We start from the raw sequence: 25,419 nt of genomic DNA on the forward strand, positions 1-25,419 counted from the left end.
TCGAAGTCGTACAGAGGACGGGACAACAGTTGTTTTGCAGTCTCCCGGAATCACCTGTACGGCACCAAGGGATGTAGATGTGGAGCGAAAGGGGAAAGAGAGCTTTTATAAGAAATACAGGGTTTAGAAGACTACATTAGTATGAAAAACAACCAAACCAGTGAAGTGCTGCCTGTTAGCTCTCAGGGGAGTGAGCGAAGGTGACTGCACGGAGGCTGCTCCTTCCCATCTTGCACAAGGCCGGGGAGTGGAGCCATGCCCCAGTCCCCTTTGTCACATCCCAGGGATTGCAGCTGAGTTGGCCCAAATGTGGGCAAATAAGCTGCAGTAGAAAGGTCTGGCTTGGAGCAAGGGGGAATGAGGAATGCCACAAGGCTCAGACTGTAATTCCCCAAAATCCATTCTAGTTCACAGACTTCCAGTCTGCCCAGAGGTCCTGAAGGCGCTCATCTCAGACTTGCAATCCTAGCAGACTGAGGATGAAAACGTGAATTGACCCCATCGGTTCCCGTTCAGATGTTCCTTAAACCAGCAGCCAGGCTAACAGCGGTGCTCAGCCGCTGTGCCGGTGCTGCCGAGCGCCGGTGCTGCTCCCCCCCCCAGCTCCGGGCTCACGGGGGTGCTCTTGCACAGCCTTTCGAAGCTGCAGGCAGCCTCCTGGCTTCGGGAACCCGGGATTTCACCGATTCAAGCTGGGCTTGCCTGATCGTGCTCCTGGCAGTGCCTCTCCTGAGCGCTGCCATGACTAACACTTTCATCATTTTTTTTCTGCATCCTGATTTCAAATCCTGTTGGACCCGAAGAAGTAAAGAAAAGCAAGGAGAGCAACTGGTCAAGCTGCTTCCGACTAGCAGATGCACGAAGCAAGATGCATAGGTAGAAGTGTGACTTCGCTATTAAGCAGGGAATATTTTGTGATCAATACATACAGGGGCCTAAACAAAGCAGTTTAATAGGAAATGCTTTGATTAATGATGCACAGGAGCAGGCGGGGAGCTGCCCTGATTGCCTCCCAGTGCACCCAAGACACTGATGTTTATGGGAGCTGAGAGCCTCCTCCTTCTCCCACAGCAGTCTGGGGGCATTTTATCATGGATTTTAGCTATAGAAGTAGCAAGTACTAATTGGTCCAACCATGGTGGAGCTGACTGTGAATGCTGTCTTATCCTGCCCATCATCTAAAGAACATTCGGTATTTTCTAATTTAATTACTGATTTTCTGACATAAGTAGGATGGAGAATTTTTTGATGGTACAGAAAAGTCTGGATTTTCACCTCCACTTTTTCCTGTCTTTGAAGAAAGAGATGAGGAAAGAAATACACATGAAGTTGAACATGGCAGGATCAGTGCCTTCATTACCACAGCATAATGAATTATTTTCCCCATTATAACTGTAACGTTACACTTTTCACTTACAAGGAAAATCAAATAATTCTACCCACTTTTCACACTGTGTTTTCATCCAGGAGGAGTGCAATATTTTTGAACCCTTCCCCCAAACCTGCTTGGTCCTCTATGTATTTGAGAGATTAGGTCAAAGCTGCTAGAAATAGTTTTATGTTGCTTGTAGGTGGTATTGATTTTGCTATGCTGTGTTTCTATTTATTTGTCCTTTAGTTTATGAGCCCTTCATGGAAGGGACTATGTCCTTCCATATTTCTGTAGTGTGTTCTGGCATGCTTTCAATACAAGGGAGCTGTAAAGTGGCAGTTTCTTCTGTGGCTGTGCAGGCTGGAGGCAATTACCTGTAGCATGCCGGTGCACTCCCCACCCCACCAGCTGCCTCAAGTGAGCTAAAGAGTAAGGAGATTTTGGTTTCTGCCAAAATGAGCCATTTTCAGTAATGTGTGTCAGACCACGCAGCAGGAAGATATGCATGGAGATGAATAAACCAGTCCTCTCCACCCGAGCACAGATGCAGACCTATTCTTATTGCTAGTGCAGTATTTCAGAGCACCCAGTGCCCACATGTTAATATGTATGAGGCTGCCAGAGAAGTCCAGGTGAACCTGCAGCACTTCTGTCTGACCCAGGTCTAATCTGTCAAGGACCAAATTTCCTAAGTTTATTCGGAGAAATGAACCAACAGAGAAGTGAGACTCGACGTTGCTATCTAATTCATGAGAGCTGTGTAACAGTGTGGATTACTAAGGGCTATTTGAGACCCATAAGGAAAGCTGGTGTTCTCTCCTATGAGATGCGTTCCCGCAGATGGCACAGTAAAAGGTATCTATTAAAAATAGCTGGATAACACACACAGGCTAGACTAAAAGTGCAAACATGTCCTCAGGCTTTACGTGTGTTTTTCACTGCCATATCACAAATATACATTGCACATGACAGCTGAAATAATTTTTCAACACATCACAATGTTGTGAAAGCATTGGGCTACCTCTCTGACGGGGAATCTGTCACAGAGGAGTCTTGAACAGGAGGAGGGGATGGAGCTATGCATTAACAAGTAGGTCTGGATAACTGTTCCTTTTCATTTTATACATCATACTGTGTATGTTTATGGCTGCTTGCAAAACCAAAAAATGACTGGTTCTTGCCACAACTTCATTAACACTGTCGTTGAATGATTTAAGGCCTACTGTGTTGGCGTACTCTCAGAGCAGAGCTGTTTCCTTACCTTTCCTCAAGGCCTCTTTTTCCATCCCTTCCTTGAACGTGCTTAGAACAGCATCCACCTCTTCCAGGTCCAGAAAACAGATGCATTGTTGTCCCACTTTTCAAAAAGTGCCTCCAAAAGCAGTTTCCGTTGGGCCAAGCGAGAGATGCCGTGAACCTACAACAGAGGAACAGCCAGTCTTTGATAACTCCTGGACACTGATGCTCGGTGTCTACACAAGTATGGAAACTGCAGCCCTATGCTGACCTCATAATTCCTATGGGCCAGGACAAATCTGCACATGCACAGCTCAGACCTGGAGATGAATCGTTAAACCTGGACCATATCTGGGAACACTAAACACAGCCGACAGTTCAGTCCTGCCAGGCAGAATCAGCACTGCAGAGTGTTATTTCCCAGTGAACAAACGAAGTGCATGCTGGATCTAAGGTGAGATCAACTCAAGTAAGTGCAAGTTTCCCAGAAAACAGATGTCTTCCCAGCAAGAACTAACCATGGCCTTGTTCGTAACACCCAAAGATGTGACAGTTTGTATTTCCATACATTGTTACTTTGCTGGTGCTGCCCTGAAGTGTGTGGGCTCCAAGGAAATGCGTGTACAATTTGTCCTTTAAACCCAATCTTTGCCCAGCATACAGTGATAAATGGCTGGAGCGGAATTCTCTCAAAGGCCAAAATACTGGCAGTGTGTTCTGTGTTCAGCGTGAGGACAGTAGAGCCGTCAGATCCAATATCTCATCCAAATTAGGTCACCAGCACAGAGGGAAACTAGAAAGTGGTCTGAGGAAAATGCAGCTAGAGAGGCTGCTATGGACAGACCCACCATGAAACAGATCTGCACGCTGAAGTGGTATGGGGCACCCTGATGCTGTGCACGAGGATTTTGCTGAAGGGGAACATATTTTTTCAACACATGGCAAGAGCACCTTGTAACTTAAACACAAAGAAGCATCTGCACATTCATATGCAGCCACGCGCATAGCAAAACCAAACACGCGTCTTTCAAAATCCTCCCCAAAACATCCACAACCTCCCATGTAAATGCCAGTGCAGTAGGTCAGAGATCAGGTTCTTGGCTATTATAAAGGTGAATAAGCAGAATGGAATGTTTTGAGCTCTTTCACAATTAACTATCAACCTGCTGTCTCACTAAGTGCAGCTCTAGAACAGACAGACAACCTCTTACAGGATGGGTCTGTCATCAGCTCTAGAGCTAAGGGCCAAGAGGGAGGATCCGTATGAAAACAAAGGGGTAAAAGGTCTCTTGAGGAAATAGCGCAAGGCTGCAAGCGAATAGCTCTGCCAGCGTGAGATTAAAAGCTGACTTTGTCGGTGTCTGTAGGCAGTTGCTTGGTTTTTGTTTGAACGTGGGATCAGCAAAACTTATCAATATTTATTTTTTCTAATTGTTCCATTTTTTCCTCTTCTGTCTGTTTGTATTCTTCTTTGATAAATGCAATAAGCCTCTTCACAGTAGGCAGAGAAATGTCTTCACCAACAAATGTCTCCATGAGCTGTACAAACTGTGGCAGGTTGAGGCAGCTTTCATCAAAGGCACTCCTAGCACGAGAGGCCCAACGGTTCTGAATCTCTGCCATGACGGGACGTAAGTCTGAAAGGCAGAAGGCACAGCGTGTCGCAGGAAGCCAAATGCTGCCCTAAAGCCAGCCGCGTGGCAGATCCCAACACAGTCCTGAATCCTGCGCTTCCCAGCCAGTGAGAGTATGGCTGAATACGGACTGACCCCATGCTGACTAAGGGCCTTAACCTCATTATACTTTTCTGATAGTATCTCTTCAGATTTATGCTCCAGTCTAGCATGGATGCTATTGTACAACCAGGTCAAATCACTGAATGCAGGTGAGCTGAAATTATTGTTATACAAAAAGTGGCCTTCTGAGACAGAGAGTACACTGCTTTCATCTTGAAGTCAGCTTCAGGAGTTAGTGTTTGTATTCCTGCCCAGACTTTCAGCTCACAGAAGTACTGGCATGTCCACAGACGCTGCCAGCCACTACGAGGCCGAGTGAACACACAACTTTGTGACCAATACCTGGAAATCTAGTGTTGTCATGCTTCCGGTCCTCTGGAACTCTTGCTCCATAGTTGCTATACCTGCAACTTGGGTCACAAGTCGGAAGGTTACCTGACGAAAGATAAAACATACCTTGTAAAGATATAAGCTTTTAAGAAAGATGTGAAATACAGCTTTTCCAAAAGCCTTTAAATACATATATCCAAGCTACAGTTTCTAAAGCAGATGGAAAGAGCTGACATGAGCAGTCACCTGACCGTGGCACTTCAAACACCTGGCTAGCTTCAGCTGGAGAGTCCTGTCTGTCTGAGCATGCGGGACCTGCAATTTTAAAAAGAAATCTTCTGTGAACCAGAGCTTACTAATCTGAGCACCCTGATGACTAATATGCAAAATCTACCTCTGTACCCTTGTTATCAGTAGCTATTTATTTTTACTGTCTGGAAACACTCCTTCCCGAAATTCACCTGGTGAATGTTACATTTCTTAAGCCCAGCTACAAATATCTATTTTAGCAAGAGTAATAAGGTAAATTCTTTTCCAAGATAGATTTAAAATTATATTCAGACTTCTGTTTCCATCTACCTTTCTCTCAAAGAGCACCGCACCACTACACCATCGTTTCTCCAAGGACAGGGTGGGAATCTGCTGTGAAGATGGAAGTGCTGCGTGCCCCAGACAATGCGGGATGCGCATCCAGGGACTGGCTGAATGACAGGTGAGTGCTATGTACTGGCAGCTAACCACAAAAAGTGGTAGGTACCAGTGGGCTGTACTATCAGCTCTACAGCCCTTTACGTAGTAAGTCTGTCACTAGACTGCTCTGGAAATGTAGAGCCAGTTCTGGCAGTGTTTTAAACTCTGAGACACCAGAGTGTATTCACAGAGCGCTAGCAAGGAGGTTGGTCCTCCTAGGATGTTTAAGAAGGTACCTCTTATGAAACACACAGTTGTCTGACCACAGCCTTCCTAAAACAAGGGCCTTTGTACACAGTTAAGAAGTATGATATTCCTTTGAAAACACAGTGAGAGATTAAAATAAAAGGTTCCTGCTATATGATCTCATAATACATCTCCCTATGGGCAATCACAGTCTAAAAATGATTGAAAGTCATTTCTGTATTTAACATCCTTAGGCTCCTGTCTTGCTATAATAATATTACAGAGTGAAACAGAACATAAACTTTCTCTTTATTATAAAAATGCCGCTGCTTCAGAAAGTCCCTACTTGAATTAAAGTGTCTGCTCGGTGCCTTGAATACAGATCACCAGCAAAGTGACTCACCTGCCATCCTGTGAGAGGAACACACTCTGAAACCTTGGCAGAAAGCACCATGCTGAGAAGCTATCAAAGCTTATGGTCTTGTGTATTCAGAAGTCATTCAAACGCTTTCAATAGTTTTGAAATGGATTAAAAACACACCTATAGTTAAACCAGTCCAAATGTATATCTATGTTGAAAAAGATTAAGGTCTGCCAGAATAAAGGAGAATGCTTTACCTTTACCCTGGTCTTGCAGAAGGTCCTCATCCTGCAGTCTTGTCTCTGAGCTTGTCTGTTGGCCAAACTGGCTGCCATGCTGCCTAGAAAAACTCTCTTGCAGGAGTTTCTTTCACAACCTCTGCAACTGGAGCATCCTGTTTTGAAGCAATGACATCCGTGTCTGCCACAACTCTGTCTTCTGAGATCATGGTTGTAGCTTCAGGTGTTGGTCCTGAAATTGTCTCGGTTGCTTCTGCAATTCACTTCTCCTCCTACTGACTAACTTGCCCTTCTGAGCCAGGTTCTCTGTCCAAGATACAATAATCTTCTTCCCTATTTGTTTCTGTATCAGGCTCTCTACCCGGGCTAAATTCCTCTTCCTCCACCTGTTTTTCAGATCCAGGTTCTCCATCTCTACTGAGACTGTACCCAGTAGAGGCTAATCCTGGGAAAGCTTCCTCCTGTCTGTCTGCACTTGCAGGCTCAGTTTGCCTCTCTGTTTTGATGTCTTCATTGGAACTGGCTTTCTCCCTGTGTATGGCATCTCCATCCAGATCACTAGCTCCAAAATCAGTGCTTTTCACCGCTGACACAGTGTCCTCGCCTTCCTTTCTCACTCCAGCGTCACTTAATTCTGCTGTTTTGGTTTCTTCCTTAGAAATTCCTCCGGTGTCAGCTTCAAAAAGATCTCTGGCACTAGGTCTCATTCTGTATGTGCCTTCTCTGTTATCTCCTACAGGTTCACATGCCAACATCTCTCCCTCAGAGGTTCCTGTTTGAGGCAAGACTAACTTTTCACTGAGTTCCTCACAAACTTCCTGGTCATCAAGGCATCCCCATAAATCCGCAAGCTCAATCTCTTGCAGGTCGATTATTTGCCCTAAAATAGGAGAAATATTGATAAGCTGATGGTTTGCATTGGTTTTATGTTCTCTAGTATTGCACAAGAAAATTTAAAGAAAAAAGGTATTCCTGAGCAAATACAAACTATCAGAAAGTACCTTCTGCAAACGTGCATCTTGGAAACAAACATTCAGGACAATGTCTTTGCCTGCAGAGAGCTGCACTTGTTATTGTGGATTACACCATATCTCTTTTGAAATAAATAACACGTTTCATAATTCTCCATAGGGAGAAGGAAAGCGGTAATTTGCCTTGCATTTGATCTTAGCAATTAATTAATGTCCAATATCTTAAAAATATTTTGCTTCTGTGTAGATGATTGTCTGTGTTTTTTTCTTTATCTTTCCATGTTCCTGGAGAAATTTTAGTGTAAACACAAAATTAATTTCTAATATTGCAAGAAAGAACAATTTTTTTTCAGGAAAAGTAGTCTTTCTTTAATCCTGCTTCCAAAAATTTGCAGGAAGGAAAGATTTCTGCTGAAGCATTTCTGAACATTGCATCACAGTTTGCAAAACATGTTTGCAAATTAGGGTGTATAGGTCACAGCGTTCCTTTTGGGCCCTTTTTTAGGCTCTGCCCATTTCTGTCAACACGTATAAAATGTATGTTAAGTCTACAACCTCATGTGACCTCCTAATATTTAACCACAATTGAAACATCCCATATACTTACACTGTCTCGGGTTACAGAATCCCCTCTTAGCAATCACGGGGCTTCTGTCATAGAAGTCTACCAGCAGGGCAAGTATTTTTTGTCTGTCCAAGAGAGTAACCTGGACAAAAAGATTACGATTATTGTATTTTTTCTCTGGTTCTTGGGACTTACATCAACATTTGCAGCACTACAAAGGCGCCATTAGCAAAGAATTACCTGTGACTGAAAATTATCCATTACCAGAACATCAGTACGAGTTTCAAAGAAGTGAATTTATTTCAGCGAGGCAAAAATTTCCTCTCTGGGCTTAGATGGAACTCCTCATGCACATTACTTTGCAGGCACATCCTCTCGCACATTCTTGGTGAATTACTGTTGGGTGATTGTAACCATTTCAGCCAAAGGAGTTCTTCACGTGAAGATCAAAGCTTCAACATTTCGCACTTTCAGGCCAGACACTGACTGCCTGACAGTACTATGGAAGAATTTTCCTGTATTATGGGCTGGGCTGTATTATGTTAGTGACTGCACATTGTAGTTTGGTTTTGTGCCCCATCAGTTCCTTTGAAGCATTATATATGGGCAACTGCCTGGGAAAATAATTAGTTCAAAAATCTGAGCTATTATGACAACGTCTCTAATTTCCTTTAAAAATTCTTACACATTTGATCACAGAGGTGAGAGAGGTATCCGTAGTTCCAGTCCAGAGGAACATGCAGAGTTTATTATGTCCTTGTTGCTCAGGGTGAGTGTATACAGACAATAAACTCAGGAAAAGACAATGAAACGGATCATTTCCAATCAGGAAATTGTGAGTTTAAAAAATAAAGCAAATCTAAACGATTGCAAGTTTTCCATTTTATGATTAATTCCTGTTGTCATTATTCAAGTCCTGCCACCTTGGTAATCTCCCTCCCATTAGTCAAGTATAGTAGTTAATCAGAGAACAGATCTCCTTCAGTTAATTATTTGTAGCAAGTAGCTTTCCAACTGAATTATTGATTTCCTTTTCACATTTTGCTCTTAAAGACTGCAAAATGTAAAATTCACCAAGCTTCTCGTTCTTGGGAACTTTCCCTGCCCTTAGGCTGAAGAAATAAGGGAAGACATTTGCTGCTCTTTTCTGGAAATGAGCTCAAGATGACTGTGTTGTTTATGACCTAAAACCGTAATTAATGGCATCAATGTTTAGGAACAGAGGATTTGAAAACAGCTGAGAGATACCCGTCACTTAGTGAAGTGCCTCCCAAAAAAGCCAATACTGAAAACTAAGTGAATAAATCACATTTTCTGTTACTGCAACAGTTTTCCTCTGAAGGAAATTAAAAGCTTTTTGCAAAATCTGAGAAAAAGATCAGAACTGAAATGTAACCTGTTGTCCAGTCCAGTCGTAGTGCTTCAGTCTCCTGTAACTTAATTCCTGTCAGTAAAATAATGCTGGAAATCACAGCTGAATTTCATCCATCTGTGGGTTTGGAACAACAAATGTCATCACATAATTCTGTCCCTAAACTCACAAGATGTAGGCCCTGATTCCCCCGTATCTTCATCTTCTTGACATTAATATATACGCATCTTGCATGCTCCCCTGCAAACATTTCTTTATGATGTTTGTTTTTCAGTTGAATATACCGGCTCGGATCCTGCATCCATTTAGTAGATAGATATACAAACACGGAACATGTTTTTGAAGATGTTACCAGATCACTGCCTAATATTTGGATTCTCCATTCAGTATTTCCATTACACACACTTAATTTTCCCTTTAAATTTCCTCAGCTGTTACTTGTCACAATCATCTGCTGGTTGCCTTTGAGCTGGCAGCACTAATGCAAAGCTTTGTTTTACTAAAAAGGTAAATTAATGAATGAAGTATTATTAAAAAGAAAATAGAAATGCTGTTTTGGGATTCAGATGCTTTTTTGTCATGTTAAAGTAATATACTTGGAGGATTTAGATAACTCAGATTCTAGAAGAGCTTTTTTGTGATTTAGATGAAATACTTTTGGTTTTAGATATTGTTAAAAATTGCAAATTCTATTTCAGAAATTACTGAATGAATCAGGGGTATATTTTCCACCTTGGTTTAACATTTACAATTTATACAGATTTGCCATTCTACCAGAGGTCTCTGTTATTTCAGGACACTTTTCCTCACGACTTACCTCAGGAGGAACGTGCCACAGTAAAGCTGTCTACAGAAGAGAGGGGCATCGCAACAGGAAACCCAGTTCCAAGGTGCTCTACCCAGTTACACGGTCTTTCTGGGTTCCTAAATGCACTGGCAGAAGTCATGTTCCTTTGTACTTTGTGTGTGACTGGGGAGGCTGATGAAAGACTCCTGCCCACCAGCCCGTCAGAGCCTTGTCGGCAGGACAGGTAAGCGGCCGCTATAAATAACAGCAGGCCATCTGTGTTTGTACAACCGCCCAAATCTCATCTCTGCTTTTAACCAGCGCCAGCTTTAGTGGCTAGAGAGTTGAAACATGTTGACCTAATTTTCTTGTCACCTAGATATTGGCAGGTGATGATTCTCAGTTGTTTTCAGCAATGTTCTGTGATCTATGAGTAATTACTTTAGCAGCACAGACTAAACCAGACTCGCCATTTAATCAGTGATAGGTCAGTGTTTAACTGCTTGATTGTTTTTCTGGAAATGTATCTTGAACACCACAATATGCTTGTTAGCGAGCAAGGGGGGAAGAACTGACACTCAGAAAAGGTCATGAGAAAGCAGACTTTGTTGTTGCTGTACTGCAGGAAAGGTAATCAGAAGTGTCTCAACTTCATTAGTTTGAAAACTAATGGCTGACTAAATCCAGTTACATTTGAAGATCCCAGGCTTGAAACATCCCTGAAAATTAATGCAGATTCTGTTATAATGTGTAAAAGAAACTATACTTGATACGTGGAGCACAGAGAGACAATAAGCTTAAAATTCACTGAGCTATTGCCTTTTGGGGCATTAGAGCAGTGATTCAACTCTGTTCTGGTATTGTCTTGGAAAGTTTCTGCGTCACTGTATAGTCCAGGCTGTTCTTGCTGAGCTGCCATCCTTCTGGATGCATGCATTTGAAATCATAATAATGATCATGTGGATACCTTCTAATTTGACTGTAATTTAAACACTGCTTTCTCAGCTCCCTGGCCCTAATTGCAGCTCACTGAGGCGGCCAGCCACCCGCACCATGCAGACTGGAATAACTGCCTGCTACCAAACGCATGTAAATTAGGAACTGAAACAACTGCTTTGCTGTGCTTTGCAGAATGAGTACTACAGGTAATGGATCACATTCAAGTGGTAGAAGTCCTTGGGTTAGTTTGCATCTTTTCTCTTCCCCGTGGGTACAGTACAGCAGGACCCATTAGAGCTACACAAAAGAAACCAGGTCAGGTTTAAAAGAGCTGCGTGGCCCACACTACAGTTTAGCGAACTCAGTTTGCAGAGCAAGGCTACCTCAGTGGCTAGAAACAGCAATGTTTGTGCTCTGATCATTTTTTTCTGGGCAGTGATGGCGTCTGTGCTGATAGCTGCTCACTCTTGTTATGTTGTGCTAGGATTTTTGGCTCTTTGCCTCTGAGATTCCACTGGGATTAGTAGCATGGAGATGGTGATTACTGCCACAGAAGTAATAGGAAGAAAGTCATATTAAAACATGAAAGGGAAAGAAGGGTTCCTTTCAAATGCATGGCAACAATAGGACTCAGCTTTATATATTCCTCTGCCCAGGAGGATCCATCATAGCGCTTCTTGACAGAGCAATAGGAAAAGGAAACATCTTCTAGCTGAGAAGGAGACACATTTCTTTCCTCATCCCTGAAACAGCAGCTTGCCTGCTGCTCTCTAAAACACACCATTGGTGTTGAAACGTGCTCTGTAATTCCATTCTCTTAGAGGTAACGACATTATTAGCATGACATTGTAGAGCAGAGTTCGTTCTGGGTAGGCACGCTGTAAACATCACTAGGGGAGTGCTGGATGGAATATATAGTTTATGTAGGGGAGAAAACTGCGACGTTATGGCCACCATTTGCTGTGGAGTAGCCAGCAACTGGCTAACTGAGGCTAATCATAACAAATACCATACTTTTTGGATGAAGCCCAAGTTTTTAGCAATAGCTTGTGTCACTGATTCTTCAGCTCCTGCTATTTACTGGTTTCCTGATAAGTCTAACTTTTTTGTTTGTTTTAAATGGGGATGCGGGTGTATTCAGGGGACAGTAGGTAGAGTTTAGAGCTGCTGAAACCCAGATTATGGCTTTTGGGTTCCATTTCCAGCTCTGTAACTGACTTACTGTGTTTTAATTTCCTGGCCATAAACTGTGGCTGAAGTTCACAGCACTTTTCTCAGAGGTTGTAAAGATAGATTAGTTTGCATTTTAAATTTAAACTACGAGATTTATTGATAGAAGCCCTGAAGGTGTATAAATTAATGCGACGTAATTAACGCAACATATGTTACAATTGTAGTAACGTGCACGTTTGTTAAGGTCAATCTATATCAGGTTATCTTTGCTGAAATAAGGCTGAGTAGACAAATTAGCACCCAAACATTCAGAACGTGCTGTGGGAACAGGTAGTGACCAGAAGTAGTAAAGACCATGGTTAATTTCTTCTCCAGAATCATCAAAGTTCAGACTCAAGTCACCACGTTAGGTCATTCCGTTCCTAATTAGCCATCAGCTTGCAGGCTGTTGCCTGTTTCTGTCTAAGAACTGTGAATTTGAAGACAATGCAGCAGCTACTGTCCTCTAAAATAATGCCGAGTAAGCATAAAGAGCGTATCTAGAGCCATGAAGAATAAAAAGAAAGCAGTGACCCAGAGCAATACCAAAGCATCACCATATGGAAATTAGGTTGAGAGCGGCTTTGCCTGCCTTTCCGTAATCGCAATCTAGGAAGAGGTCGGTAAACATTTGCATATCATGTTTTATCGCTTCTTGGAAGTCATCAGCACACTGACAGAGATGCCTCAGGATTTCTTGGAACATGTAATTTGAAAAATGTTTGGTGTAGGAATGGACATACTATGGAGAGAAAGCAGCAGTGTAAACGGTTAGCTTTCCTCAAGTATTTTCACCTTTATTTGAACCCCTAAAACTGTATTGCATGCGATGAAATATATAGGAATTTGTAGTTTAATCTGGTAACATAACGCAGGCTTGGTGCACGGATGCTACGCTGCCTACTTTGTTCTTTCTTTCAGAAGCAGCAGTATTCTCCAAACAAGCCTGGGACACGGCTGCGCCAGGCACTGCACAAATGCACCTTGAACAGTTCCTTTCCTGGGCCAGATGTCACTGGTTCACTGCTTAAGCTAGGCTATCTCAGGGAGGATACAAGTTCTCCATGGCTTTCTGCAGCATTTAGTTTTCTTGAACCATTAGTTTTTGCAGAACTGACAGTCCCTCGACTCTCTAATGCCACAAAAAGACCATTGCCCACAATTTCAGTGTTTAGAGACCCAGTCTGGATACAATAAAAAAAGGAAAGAACCTTCTGAAAATGAGCCTGCTGTCACCCAAGTCCTGCGACACCAGGAATACTGCTGACTAGAGATTTATTTTAAGTTCTAGCCTTGGAGACACTTTAACACTTCAGATTTATGGCCATGTGGTTTTTATGAGCAAAAGCAATATGGTTCTAAAAATGTGGTGTGCATGACATAAATAATAATGTCCATCAGAACAAACCACAATCCCAAAGCCTGTGCTGAATTATTATAGCAGGTTTCTGGAGCCAGCCACAGTAACAGGGAGCCCATACAGTTAGAGGAAGGAATTCGTGAACACAGGATGTTTCCCATTATCCCATTTTTAGAGGATGGATACCTGACACGAGTGCTAGAGCGTCTTGGATTTGTTGAAATGCCGCACAGGCATTAACAAACTGAAATATTAATATAGGTTATTATTATTCATGCCTATATTGCATAATTTCCAAATATATGGGACAAGTGGAGAAGAGAGGAAGAGCAGAAAAGCAGCAGCCAATGGCCTGAGGGATGGCTGGTGGGAAAGCAGAACTCTTAACGCAACGTGTGGTTTTTTTCTGCGTTTCGGCACAAAAAGAGGGGATGCAGGTGGGTTGGAGAGAAGGTGGCAGATCTGGGGCTACATGTATCTACCAGCTTTTCAGAGCTATTACAACCCCAAGCCCTGTGATAGAGGCACCTTAAAGATGACAGCAGCTGGGAGGAGGCAGGTTGGACAAGCAGCTTGTTATTTTGCACGTCATCTTGACGACACATCCAAAGGGTTGTGTACTAATACTGCTGTCTAACAGCTTCACAGAAAATTGTTTAGAAGCGTATGTTCGGCTGTGTGGGCAGGAGGAGCTATTGTAGAGTCATAAGCTTTTCTTAGCCGGTGTGTGTAAAGCACTCTACTGTGTGAAGTACTGTACACATAATAAGTGTACACTTATTTATTATTAACCAAGATATTTTGACACCCATCAGAAGAAAGCTGGCACACCTCCTTCTTGCTATCTAGTGTGAGACCTTGCTGTAGTTTCTGAACACGTTGTCATCACTAACAATGGATCTTCGGGTTTTGTTCCTACTGCTCTTGACAGAAATCGAGTAAGCCACGGGCAATCATGGAAAATAATCTCACCTTTAAAGCCTGATTCTGACCCTGCAAAAGCAATGTGTTTCCCTCGGTGTCAATAGCTTTGTGTCAGGCTGCTGGGGTTCTGCCTGTTAGGGTACAAAGCTTGTAAAATAAACTATTAAGGACTAGTCTCTGGGATTTAAACGCTTTTAATAGGAAAGACCACACGAGCTTGTAATAAAGGATGTAAAAAATACAACAGCCACTGTTTTGCATGTCCGAAAACCCCCCTCCAAACCCAACAACAACGTGTGAGGTCTCTCTACTGAGTTCTAACAGCCTTTAAGTAACCCAAAGCTGCACTGAATTCAGCGAAGGAAAAAGACAAGCGCCATTTAATGTTAAGGTCCATTAAAAAGGAATGCTTTCCACATGTGAAAGGGCCCAGACCAGTGCAGAGAAAGATCATGGCTCCTGGTTTTGGTGGATGATGCAAACTGAGGAACAAAGGTAAATTGTAGCTGAGGATTAGAAGCAGCCCTGTCCTGCGAGTGAGGCCTGTGATTATGGAGCCGTTTCCAAGGGAAGTGATGAAAGGCTCATCATTTGATTAAATTAAAACCGGACTGAAAAAGCATCAGAGAATATATTCTGAGAGCAACATTGCACTGGCTGGTAAATCAGACAGCTTGACAGTCCACGTCTCCTGTACTTCTGATCTCTGCTGTCACATCTTTAATTGAGTTAAAATAAAGAGTACACAAAATATATTTTAAAACATTTTTCTAACTCTAATGGAGCACGAATTCATTCAGTGCTTATACCTGTATCATAGGGGTTATGGATTGATGCTTCATTTCAGTGACAAAAGCAATTCTCTGGGCTCCCATTATCCGCAACAGTTTTGTTAATTAAATGCAGTTATTCTGAGGTTAAATTTCAAAATACCTCATTTCATGCTTAAAAAAGCCTTCAACAAGTTATCATAAAAATGCATCTCTGTGCAAAGTACCGAACATGTGAGTCTCCTGAGAGTGAAGAAGGCACAAAAATCACACATGGCTGCTTGAAATTAGTCTCTGCACAGCTGCTTTATACTCTGGTTTTAATTATTGTAACAGCACCCACTAGCGCTGCTGCAATTGAGGGTCTGTCATTATTTCTATTCTAAACATCCCTTTTCACAGGTTTAATTACCCAGCCATAAAATTTAGCTCTGTCAAAGGCAGAACTAGCTGGAAAGTCTTGGCCTGGAGAGTTTTTCAGTAAATATAGTTTGAACTAATTTGGTTGTTTTCAAACTGATGAAGAGTAGAGTAATGGGGTGAAACTTCCAACTACATTTATTGACATTGGTGAGTTAAAAACACACTTCTGATGTTCCTCAATGACACCTCTTGATTTTAAAACTGTACTTTTTGGCCTGGTTATGCTTCTCACACATTTATGACACTTGTTGGCAGTTTGGTTATGGCTCAGCCCAGTAACAGTTCAGGGTAAAAACCGGTAGAGCTTCTTATCCCAGTTCATCAGTTGTTAGGTTCTTCTATGGTTAATAGAACTTAATCAGAAATAACAATACTTTGGGGACAGTACTAATTACCTCAGGCTAATGGTTATACTGGGTCACCAAACCTCCTTTGAGCAGCCAATGCAAAATCTGAATTGAGAAGTGATTCTAGAAAGGGACTGAGAGATGTCCTAAGGCTGCAGCGCTGAGGAAAGCAAAAGACTTCCCCCTTGCTGGCCAGAATGGAGGCATTGTGATGGCAGGGGATGGAGGTGGAGACGGGACATGAAATGTTCTGACACAACCAGTTACCTGTGATGCTGCTGGAGAAGTGAAGCCCTTCGCTTACTCATCTTAGCTGTCCCCACAGCAATGCTACTACTTTGCGATAAACATCGTATTCTGAATCAGATCCTCTTATTTCATTTCTCACCTCTGTGAATTCATCTATGTTTGCTTTTTTCCCCAACGTTTCTATGATTTCCAGCTTCCTGTCACAGATTGCTAGCAAGAAATGAAGGGATACTGGTTTAGAAAGCAAACACTTGTGGGTTTGCATATTGTAAACATATTTTTGCACACTGTGTGTTACATTAACTTTCTTCTCGTGCTGTATTACATTTATTTGAGGTTATCCTACAGAGTAGCTGAAGCACCTCCGACTGTATAGAGGCTATCTAAATTTGATTCTTACATATACTCAGAAATGCATGGTCATATACATTCTTGACATATGTTGCTGCAAACTGCAATGATTTTAACAGTGCTTACAACTAATTAGGTGAGGGAAGAAATTATTTTTGATTTAACAAACAGACAAAACTGCCTTAAAATTCTGGGGACATGGCTTCTGCTTTGCAAGGTGGGAATATGAAAATCATAGTAATTTTACCAAGAAGCTCTGTGGGAATATTTTACTGATGATGACATTTAAAACTCAGCTTTTGGTCAGCTTCTGGGGTGCAATAATGGAACTGAGAAGATATGTCAAATGTCTACATAGATTTCTGAATGAGGTCTCTGAGCACAGACATGCTATTTCTGTTGGGATTATTTTTCTGTTCTTTCTTCTACAATATATCAGGAGTAAGAAGAAAATTCGCCATAGAATGCCTTTCTCTCTTGTTGGTTCAAACATTCCTAAACTGTACATTATCCTTATTAAACTATAAAACAAAGCTTAATGTTCCATTAATGTATATTGGGTGCTATCAAATGAAATAAATTTAGGGAATGGAGCCACACTACTAGTGAAATATGACATAAAGCACCTCCAGCATGTGGGCAGAAACTTCCCACTCAATCTCACATCCCACCGTCTGTCCACACTCGAGAACCACAGCCACCGCAGCAGCAGCAGCCCAAGGGCTGTGTTTGGCATTCGCACAACGTGCTGCTAATAGCGGACGATTACTCAGAGGAACAATTCTGCAACAGAGACAGGGCTGAGCAAGGCCAAGCTCCAGACAGAGGTGACCCCAGCAGCAAGCAGAAACGCACTCTGGAGCTCCCCACTTATGATCCCCCCTTCCAGCAATGGCAGATTTGTTATTATTGATGATCATTCCAGGCGCTCGAAGTGCAGGGCTGGCAGCAGGCTGTAGGTTGCCACTTCAACGTTCCTGGCTCTATCTGTTCAATTATCATTATTTGGGGAGGTCAAGTGCAAGCTATGTAAAGGGACAGGAATTATGGAAACCTTTCTGTGCTGAGTGCCCTGGCACAGAGGCCCTTGTGCTGTGTGTCAGTGTCACGCCTGCAGCCGGCGAAGGGAACGGCTAGACAAGATGGGCTGTTCGGTGGAGCGTTAGGTAAGCTGCAGCATTTCCCCTGAAACCAAAACAGGTAACAACACTGTCAGACTTCAGTTTTGTTGATCCCACCTTTCCTCCATACCTCCCAGTATGCCAAGCTGTCCACGCGATTTCCAAGACCTCCCATGAGACAAACACTGTCTGATAGGGCAGGTGAAGGAGGAGCTTGTTAAAGTGATTCCTAAAAATGGTGATAAGCACGTGGCAATGTCTGGCTAATGAAGGATGTAAATGGAAAGGGCCTGCATCTGATCTTTCTGTCTCTCTGAAAGATTTTTTAAACTTCTTTCCATACTTTCCAAGATCATATTAATGAACAACATGATGGTTCAGTCTCTTTCCAATCTACCTAAAGATTTGTGGTTCATACCCTAGCTGGTGTGACTACCTTTAGAGATGCTTTCTTTGTTATCAAATCCACTTGCTGTTTGCTCACAGTTTGCATCAGAATTCAGGCCACAGAAACAAAACTAAAGGAGACACATTGAAAACTTACGTTTTCTCACATCTGGAAAAGACCTCAGGGCACTCTGAACCTACAAATCAAGGGGATAGTCAGAGGCCTGCTTCATGCAGACAACAGCAGGCACTTACTAAAATAAACCACACGGAATAATCAGTCGCACGGGCCAGCCGTGCTTCTTACCATACATAGGTGGGCCCTGTTAAGTTGTACTGTGTGTAACCACACAACAATTTCCTAGGGGTCTTGGGTGACTCGTCAGAAAGATGCTTGTACCAAGAGATGTATTACAATTACTGCAAACCTCATCTTCTATGAGTGGCAGTATCAATTTTTATGAGTCACAGGGGTATAAAGAAGATTTAACGAGGGCCACAGGACAGCAAGAGTGGCTGCCCCGGACATTTTAAAGGGGATTCTGAGTGATAACCAGCTGCGGAGTAGGACATCCAGTGGGGAGGTTATGTATCCAACAACATCAGGAGTGTCTGAGTACCTTAACAGGCATTTAGCTTCCTAGGACCTCTGTAGAGAATGCATCGCAATCCTTCCACGTGCTCGGGAGGAATCAGGACTTGGTGAGGCTAAGTGGCAGACAACGACCTGCACCCTGCCCCTAAGGGATGGTGGAGCCATTACCCATCCTGGTGCTCCATGCTGCCACGCCAGGGCAGATGGCACTATCACAACCTTCCTTTTCCTCCTGTCTGGAACAATCAAAGCAGTGTGTTAACAAGGAACATCCCCAGTTACCAGTGCAACCGGTATTCTGCCACTGACATCCACTGTCCTCTCTTTGAACTGAATTGCCAGTGCCTCCTTTCTCATCTCTTTCACCTGAGACTCCATACTGTCCACCTGCTCCCTGTCCTTACGTTTGCTCTTTGCCTCAGCCTTCATCCTGGCCAGCCTGTAGGACACAGAATCACAGAATCATTAAGGTTGGAAAAGACCTCTAAGATCACCAAGTCCAACCATCAAACCCAGCACCACCATGTCCACGAAACCATGTCCCAAAGTGCCACATCTACATGTTTTTTGAATACCTCTAGGGATGGCGACTCCACTATCTCCCTGGACAGCCTGTTCCAATGTTTGACCTCTCTTTCAGCAAAGAAATATTTCCTAATATCCAATCTAAACCTCCCCTGGTGCAACTTGAGGCCATTACCTCTCGTCCTATCACTAGTTGGGCTACACACATGGGAATATGGTTTAGAAAGATATCATCATAAACATATTTAAGATAGATTACACCTACCCTGAAGAACAAAAGGAAAGGAAATAACTTCTTACTGAAATTCTTGTCCTTCTAGTACAAGGAGATTTTTTTCCAAAGAAAAATTTGATCTTTGGAGCATAAAATTACTAGCGTGACTACTGGTCTAGATATTAGTAATTTGGGTTTTCAGAAGGCAGCTCCAAGGAGGTGAGAGTATTTATATTCTGACATGTATCATCTCCTGAAATCCTGTGGAACTATGAATCTGAAGAAATAACCTCTGAGTGTCCGATACATGCATGTGGCGAGAGACTCCTGTAGAGTATATGGTAGACATTTAAGGGAAAATCATCTGTACAACTCTCCTAGTTTGTGTAGTTTCAACAGTGATAAATTTTACCTTCACATTTAGAATGGCATCAATCATTTATTGCGTAGATGTCCTTCAATATCCTTTCAATTCTAGGAGGAAGAGGGGTGCCTAATTTTGCTACACTTGATTTACCAACAAAATTGCATCCATATGCATTTCTTTCAAAGCCTAAGTACCGTTTCACATAAGCAACTCACTGGCAAAGCTCAATGTTGAATGAAATTTCTTAAGCAGTCTCACACCATGAAGTCGTTTCTGCCTTAGGACAGGGATAACACACCAACCTCTCCGTCATTTTGAACACACAGTTTGCAAGCTTGAACTAAAAGTATCTCCCTTTCCTCTTCCTTCTGTTTTCTTTGCTTCTCTAATTGCCCAGCCATGTTTTTACCAATCCTCCATTGAGTACAACAGAAGAACTGAATAAAATTGATGCCATAGAACGCATCGGCTTTGGTTTTGACTTTGTTCATTTATGAAACGGAAAAAAAGCCTGTAGGAAGTTCAAAATGCTTAAAGTCAAAGGATCAGTTTACATGAGAACAGTTCCTGCTCAGGGAGGCTGCTGGAATCCCTCTGCACTGGGGCTGCTGCCCTGCGCACCTCCGCAGCTCCCACTCACACCCTCTACAACTGGTCAGGGTAGAGGGACTTGCTCCTCTTTTGTACCTGAGAACACACTAGTCCAGGAGCTGTATTTTAACTAACGATTTCTGCTCCCTTCTTCCCCCCGGGTTTCACACACTGTGAAGATGGGCTGATCCTGTCCCTGGCTCTCTTCTGCTGCTAAGGGGTCATCCTAGAAATTATAAAACGATGACATTTTCTTTAATGGATAGAAAGGCTTGTTTAATATGTTACAGCAATACACTTTGATCACAGTCAGTTTTATCACTAGGTACTTGTTCTTCACGGCCACTTATCACAGAGGTTTCTTAATGAATAACTGGGTTCCTTAATCAATCATGGGCATTGCACAGGTTTCCTGCAGTGCAGCCTCCGGCACTTTGAAAGCAGCAGAAGGGTAAAATAATTTCCTATCTTCTGACTCCACAGACACAGCAAAGAGGAGGCATGTAGCAAGTACCAAGCTAAAGGGACTAACAGATTTTTCTCCAGTGTGTGCTACCAGCCCGTTTCTAACTGCAGCTCCTCCTCAGGAGCAGTCTGCAAGCTGAAAGCAGAGGAGCTGCCGAGGTGCTCTGGTGATTAATTTGGGCAGTGTCCAGCACAAGTTACATTGCGTGCTGCACCTGCACTGTGCTGCAGCTCTGCGTGTATTTCCACAGTCCCAAAACACCAGGCAGCTGCATCCTCTGCCTGGTGTCCCTGGCGTGGGACAAAACATTTCCCCCCTAGACAGTAACGGCAAACCAGGCTGTAGCAGTGCTGGGCACCCATTTCAAAGTGAGCTCATTTCAGTACTAGACATTTCCAGAAAAGATGAGATGGCAGCGAAGGTGACTTCTCCCTGCAGAATGAAACATGTTTCTTCAGGAAGCCAGCCGCCTGACTCCCACGCACGGAGGGGTGACTCAGACGGAAGGACTACCATCCCCGGACAAATCAAGTCTCTGTTTCAGGTATCAATCCATTTGGATACGGAAATTCCCCCATCTGTTCTCCTGCACGCCTTGACTCCCAGTCAGGTGGCAGTTAAGGAGAGACTGGAGGAAGCCCGAGAGAGCTCACCAAGTACTGTGAAGCTTTAGATAAGAACCTGTGGTGAAATCCTGCCTTTCCTGAAGGTAATGTCAAGGCTCCCAGGAGCTTCACTGGGGCCAGAATTTCACTCCTCATCTTTCTGGTGAGAGATGTGAGAGATTTTGAGCACAGACTGGCATTTCTCCTGTAACATTTTTTTCCTGTTTTCAGTGACTCACATTAGGAGTCTCAGTGCTACACAGCGTCAGTAAAATCCTCTCTGCCGCTGTGGTTTAAGAATCCTATGCAAATCCCACAATACAGCCATCACAAATATGTAAATCCCGAGCTGCTGTGAATGCAAATCCCATGATACTACTACCAGTGGATATGCAAAAACTGCTACAGCTATGGCTACACAAGCCCCCGTGGCAGTGCTGTCTACGGAGAGATTGATTTCTACAAGTCTTGATAGTCATTTCCTTTGCATCAGCTCTGATAGCTACAGATTGAGAACCTGTCTCCAAATGTAAACATGGACTTAACAGCCAAGGCCAAGATAACATGTCACTGGTAGCCAACACTTTGCATTCTACAGGAACATCTGACCTCTCCAGAAATAAGCTCTGATTCACAAGGAAAGCTAAGAGACTTTTGGCAGGGGAAACAAACAAACAACACCCCACCAAAAACCAACCCAAAACTGGAGGAAATTTTAATTCAATTTCTTTTGCAAAATAAAAATGAGAGATGGTTCTAAACTTCCTGCATCCAGGTGTCCCTCGGTGAAGCAATACGAATGGTGAAACAGTGCCCGAAACGAAGGTGTGGCAAGGCTGGCATCCTAAACATCCCCCCAGAACAGTCTGTGCTTGAGTGAAAGCTCACTGAAAAAGATGTTTCCCCAGATCATTTGTTTCAGTGGACCTGCATTTAAAAAATAAATATTAAAAAAAATTGAAATCTTTTACCAGCTCTGGTTGTACTACTGTATGTCTGCTTACGAAGAAAAACCAAAACGATGAGCTCTTACACACTGACCACGATCAGTCAGTTATAATTATTTTTATCTGTGGGGAAAAAGGAAGTAAGTGACTGTATGAAATTCACTTATCACACAGCTACAGTTGTATTCACACAGGCGTGTTCCTCAGAACTGTAACAGCGTGTGGACTAGAAATGCAGAGAGACAGAAACTCTGAGCAGTAGAGAGAGATTTAACATATCACTTTATTCCTTATAATACTGGGAACTTCAATTATCTTCATTTAGAGTCTATGCATAAGACTTGTCAACATTTTACTTCCCTAATTCCTGACACTGAAACCCTGAAACCAATTTTCAAGCTGTATGTACTATTTATGCAAATAGAAGATGCAGCTGTTCAAATAGAAGCCATTATTCTACAAACACAGCTATAGAATAAAGTGATCTAGTAGCGAATGAGTAATTTTGACATAACTCACCATCACCTCTGGGTTATCCATAAACACAAATCTTCACTTCTATATTTTTCTAAATAGAGCAATGAAAATGAAAGCAGCATTGTTCACCTAATGCACTCACATTCTAACCTGAGCATATTGTAAGATGCCATGGAACCCCCTTCCAATGTTCATTCAGTATTATACTAAAGCAAGCAGCCTAGAATACACCCCAGAAATAAGCGAGACACTAAAATGCAAACCAGTTTCTACTTTAAAGGGAAAAAGAACTAAAAGGAAAGCCTAAGTAAAAATCCCAGAAGAAGGAGTTTCTACAACATGCCAGGATAATATTGTTGTTGGTTTGGTCAAGAGAAATCATCCTGAAGGAGGAAAAAAAGGTTATACCTTTATTAAGTTTGGAAGAATACAGAAGAAATGATCTGAAGAGTCCACAGACCTTTGATACCAACACCTGTACTAAAGAGCTGCTGTCACTAACCTAGACTGGTTTGAAAGCAGTTTGCACTCCACATATGTAATTAAGATAGAGTCTACAGAGGACTTGAATACTTGTGAAGGGCAGAATATTGCTTAAACAGGAATAACTAGTGTTTCATTTCGTGTGACATGTTCTGGCATCTGTCCCGCTTCACAAGTTTTTATGAGAGACAGCTACCGTCCCCGGCATTGTGCTCCACAAGGTTCCTTTGGTTTGACACTTCACCAGCCAGGCGAAGTCATTCCTTCCCTTTGTCACACCATTCCTTTTGTAAAACAGAGACCAAGACACCAGCTCTGGTCTTGTGACCAGCTGCACTTTCAACCTTCTCACCTCTCTGATGTTGTACCCGGCATCTCAGTTTTTAGCTCCTCCGTGACCATCTTCATTCCTCTCAGGTACGGGCCCGGTTTTGTAGGAATACTATACCGAGGGTTATGTCTCATCAGATATTCTCCCAGAAAATTAATGGGGTTAAATTTGGGTGGTTCTTTGTCTGGTGCAAGCACATTCTTTCTCTCCACTTCCATTAACAGTTTTTCCACTCCTGGGATTAACGTAGGCAGGAGTTTGTCAAGCAAATAGATGCGAGTATCTAGTGACTCTTTCTCCTCACTGAACCACTCTTTGGACAGCCAGTCACAGGGTTCTCTCTTTGCCTTTTCTTCTCTTGCCTTTTGTGCGTGAATCATCTTCACCTTTGCTTCCTGCAGACTCAGACACCTCTGCTGTACCTTTTCATAAAAACACTCTTTCCACGGAGCATAATCACTAAGACACGGCAGCTCATCATTCCCCTGATTTCTCTTCATTTCCGTGGCAGTCACAGCCTTTCCTCCAAGTTTGGGTGGTTTCACACCTGCAGTTTGGGCTGCTGCTTCTGGCTGAGCAGCCATAAGTCAACCACTGTGGCACAGAACAAAAGCAGCATGTTATATAATGCCAAAAGATGCAGCAGTGTCCTAGCACATGTCACGGGAAGAAAGTCTATTGTTAGGAATTAACCAATATTCTTTTTCTATGTTCCTTTCTCTATTCTGTTACTGCTGCTTTGTACTCTTAAATAAATACAGCCCCTTTACTTCAAAGATCAGTAAATGATTTATAAAGATTAATTATGTATCACAACAGCCCTTGGAGACAGAGACACTAAATAAGTGTGTTCCTTTCTTACGGGAGAAGAAACTGAGACACAGAAGAGAAGTGATTAATTCCAGGTCACTTACAGACTTGGAAACCAAGTGCCGAACAGTGCTCGGAAGTCTTGTCCCCCAGTTCTAACCAGTGGACTCCTCTTACCCCCAGTACCATTATTTCTGTTTAGGTCCCATTCCACGGCTCCAGGAAATCCATGGATATGAGACAAAGGAAGCAAGTAATGGAAAGTACCAGATGCCTAGGAGCCAGGTTTCTCTACACGCTGCCTTCTGCTTCATCTTTTCTGTAGCTGTGAAAAACAGTGAGGAAGCCTGTCCCATAGACTACTTAATTTCATCTGTTTTTTCCTCTGGACATTTTGTTAAGGTAACGAGGACACGGGTGTATGGGTCAGCAGAGCTCCTACAGAATGGGAAACTCTATACCATGAACTCTGTAATTAAGCTGTTCACAAGCATTTAATCTTGTAGATTTTTCTGTAAAAGAAAAACCTACAGAGAGTTGCAGATATCTCCCTTTACAATTTCCCAAACTCCACTGTTTTCTTCTCAAAATGTTAATTCTGTGAAATAGCAGGAAGAAATGGAGTCGCTCACAAAGCACACTTTGAAACTATTGCTGTGTGTCTCCACACATAACTGTCTGCATCTGTAATGGGACTTACACATACAGAATGGAGCAGATTGCCGCCTAACTACTCGATTCAAAGCATGAAAAATCACCAGCACGCTGCAAAAACCCCAGCTCAGTGTTAAACAACAGCAAGGGAAGGGTGATAATGGAGAGAGCCTAATGCCTTTCCAAATTAAAGATGAAACTCCACTCTGAACTTACGGCCACATTATCCTTTTCAAACTCTTTTTTATAAGTGCTTTTCACTACGGCCTTGCAGTCTCCATAGCAATACTGTTGCTTTTGATATGTTTTGCTCTTCGTATTTAAGCATTTGTAGCTGTTCTGAAGAGAGTTCAGCCTTCCAGGAAATGCATCAATGTGATCTACAGCCCTCCTGGCACACCAGTGTAATTACTAATATGTTGACCT

The 25,419-nt window shown here is 42.7% G+C and overlaps 1 protein-coding gene across 1 annotated transcript in view; it reads right to left on the bottom strand.

Moving 5' to 3' along the window:
• Positions 1-24,113, bottom strand: part of EFCAB5 (EF-hand calcium binding domain 5) — a 32,992-nt gene extending 8,879 nt beyond the window's left edge. The window contains 12 exon segments of the mRNA XM_086475421.1: positions 2,634-2,711; positions 2,714-2,783; positions 4,025-4,245; positions 6,169-6,256; positions 6,258-6,564; positions 6,703-7,030; positions 7,729-7,828; positions 12,589-12,738; positions 16,209-16,279; positions 18,086-18,125; positions 18,806-18,962; positions 23,551-24,113. Coding sequence (XP_086331547.1) covers positions 2,634-2,711; positions 2,714-2,783; positions 4,025-4,245; positions 6,169-6,256; positions 6,258-6,564; positions 6,703-7,030; positions 7,729-7,828; positions 12,589-12,738; positions 16,209-16,279; positions 18,086-18,125; positions 18,806-18,962; positions 23,551-24,113 — 2,173 coding nt within the window.
• Positions 24,114-25,419: the final 1,306 nt, after the last annotated feature.

Source organism: Leptosomus discolor, chromosome 18 (assembly GCF_034619465.1).
Source record: "Leptosomus discolor isolate bLepDis1 chromosome 18, bLepDis1.hap2, whole genome shotgun sequence".
NCBI classification, from domain to species: domain Eukaryota; kingdom Metazoa; phylum Chordata; class Aves; order Leptosomiformes; family Leptosomidae; genus Leptosomus; species Leptosomus discolor.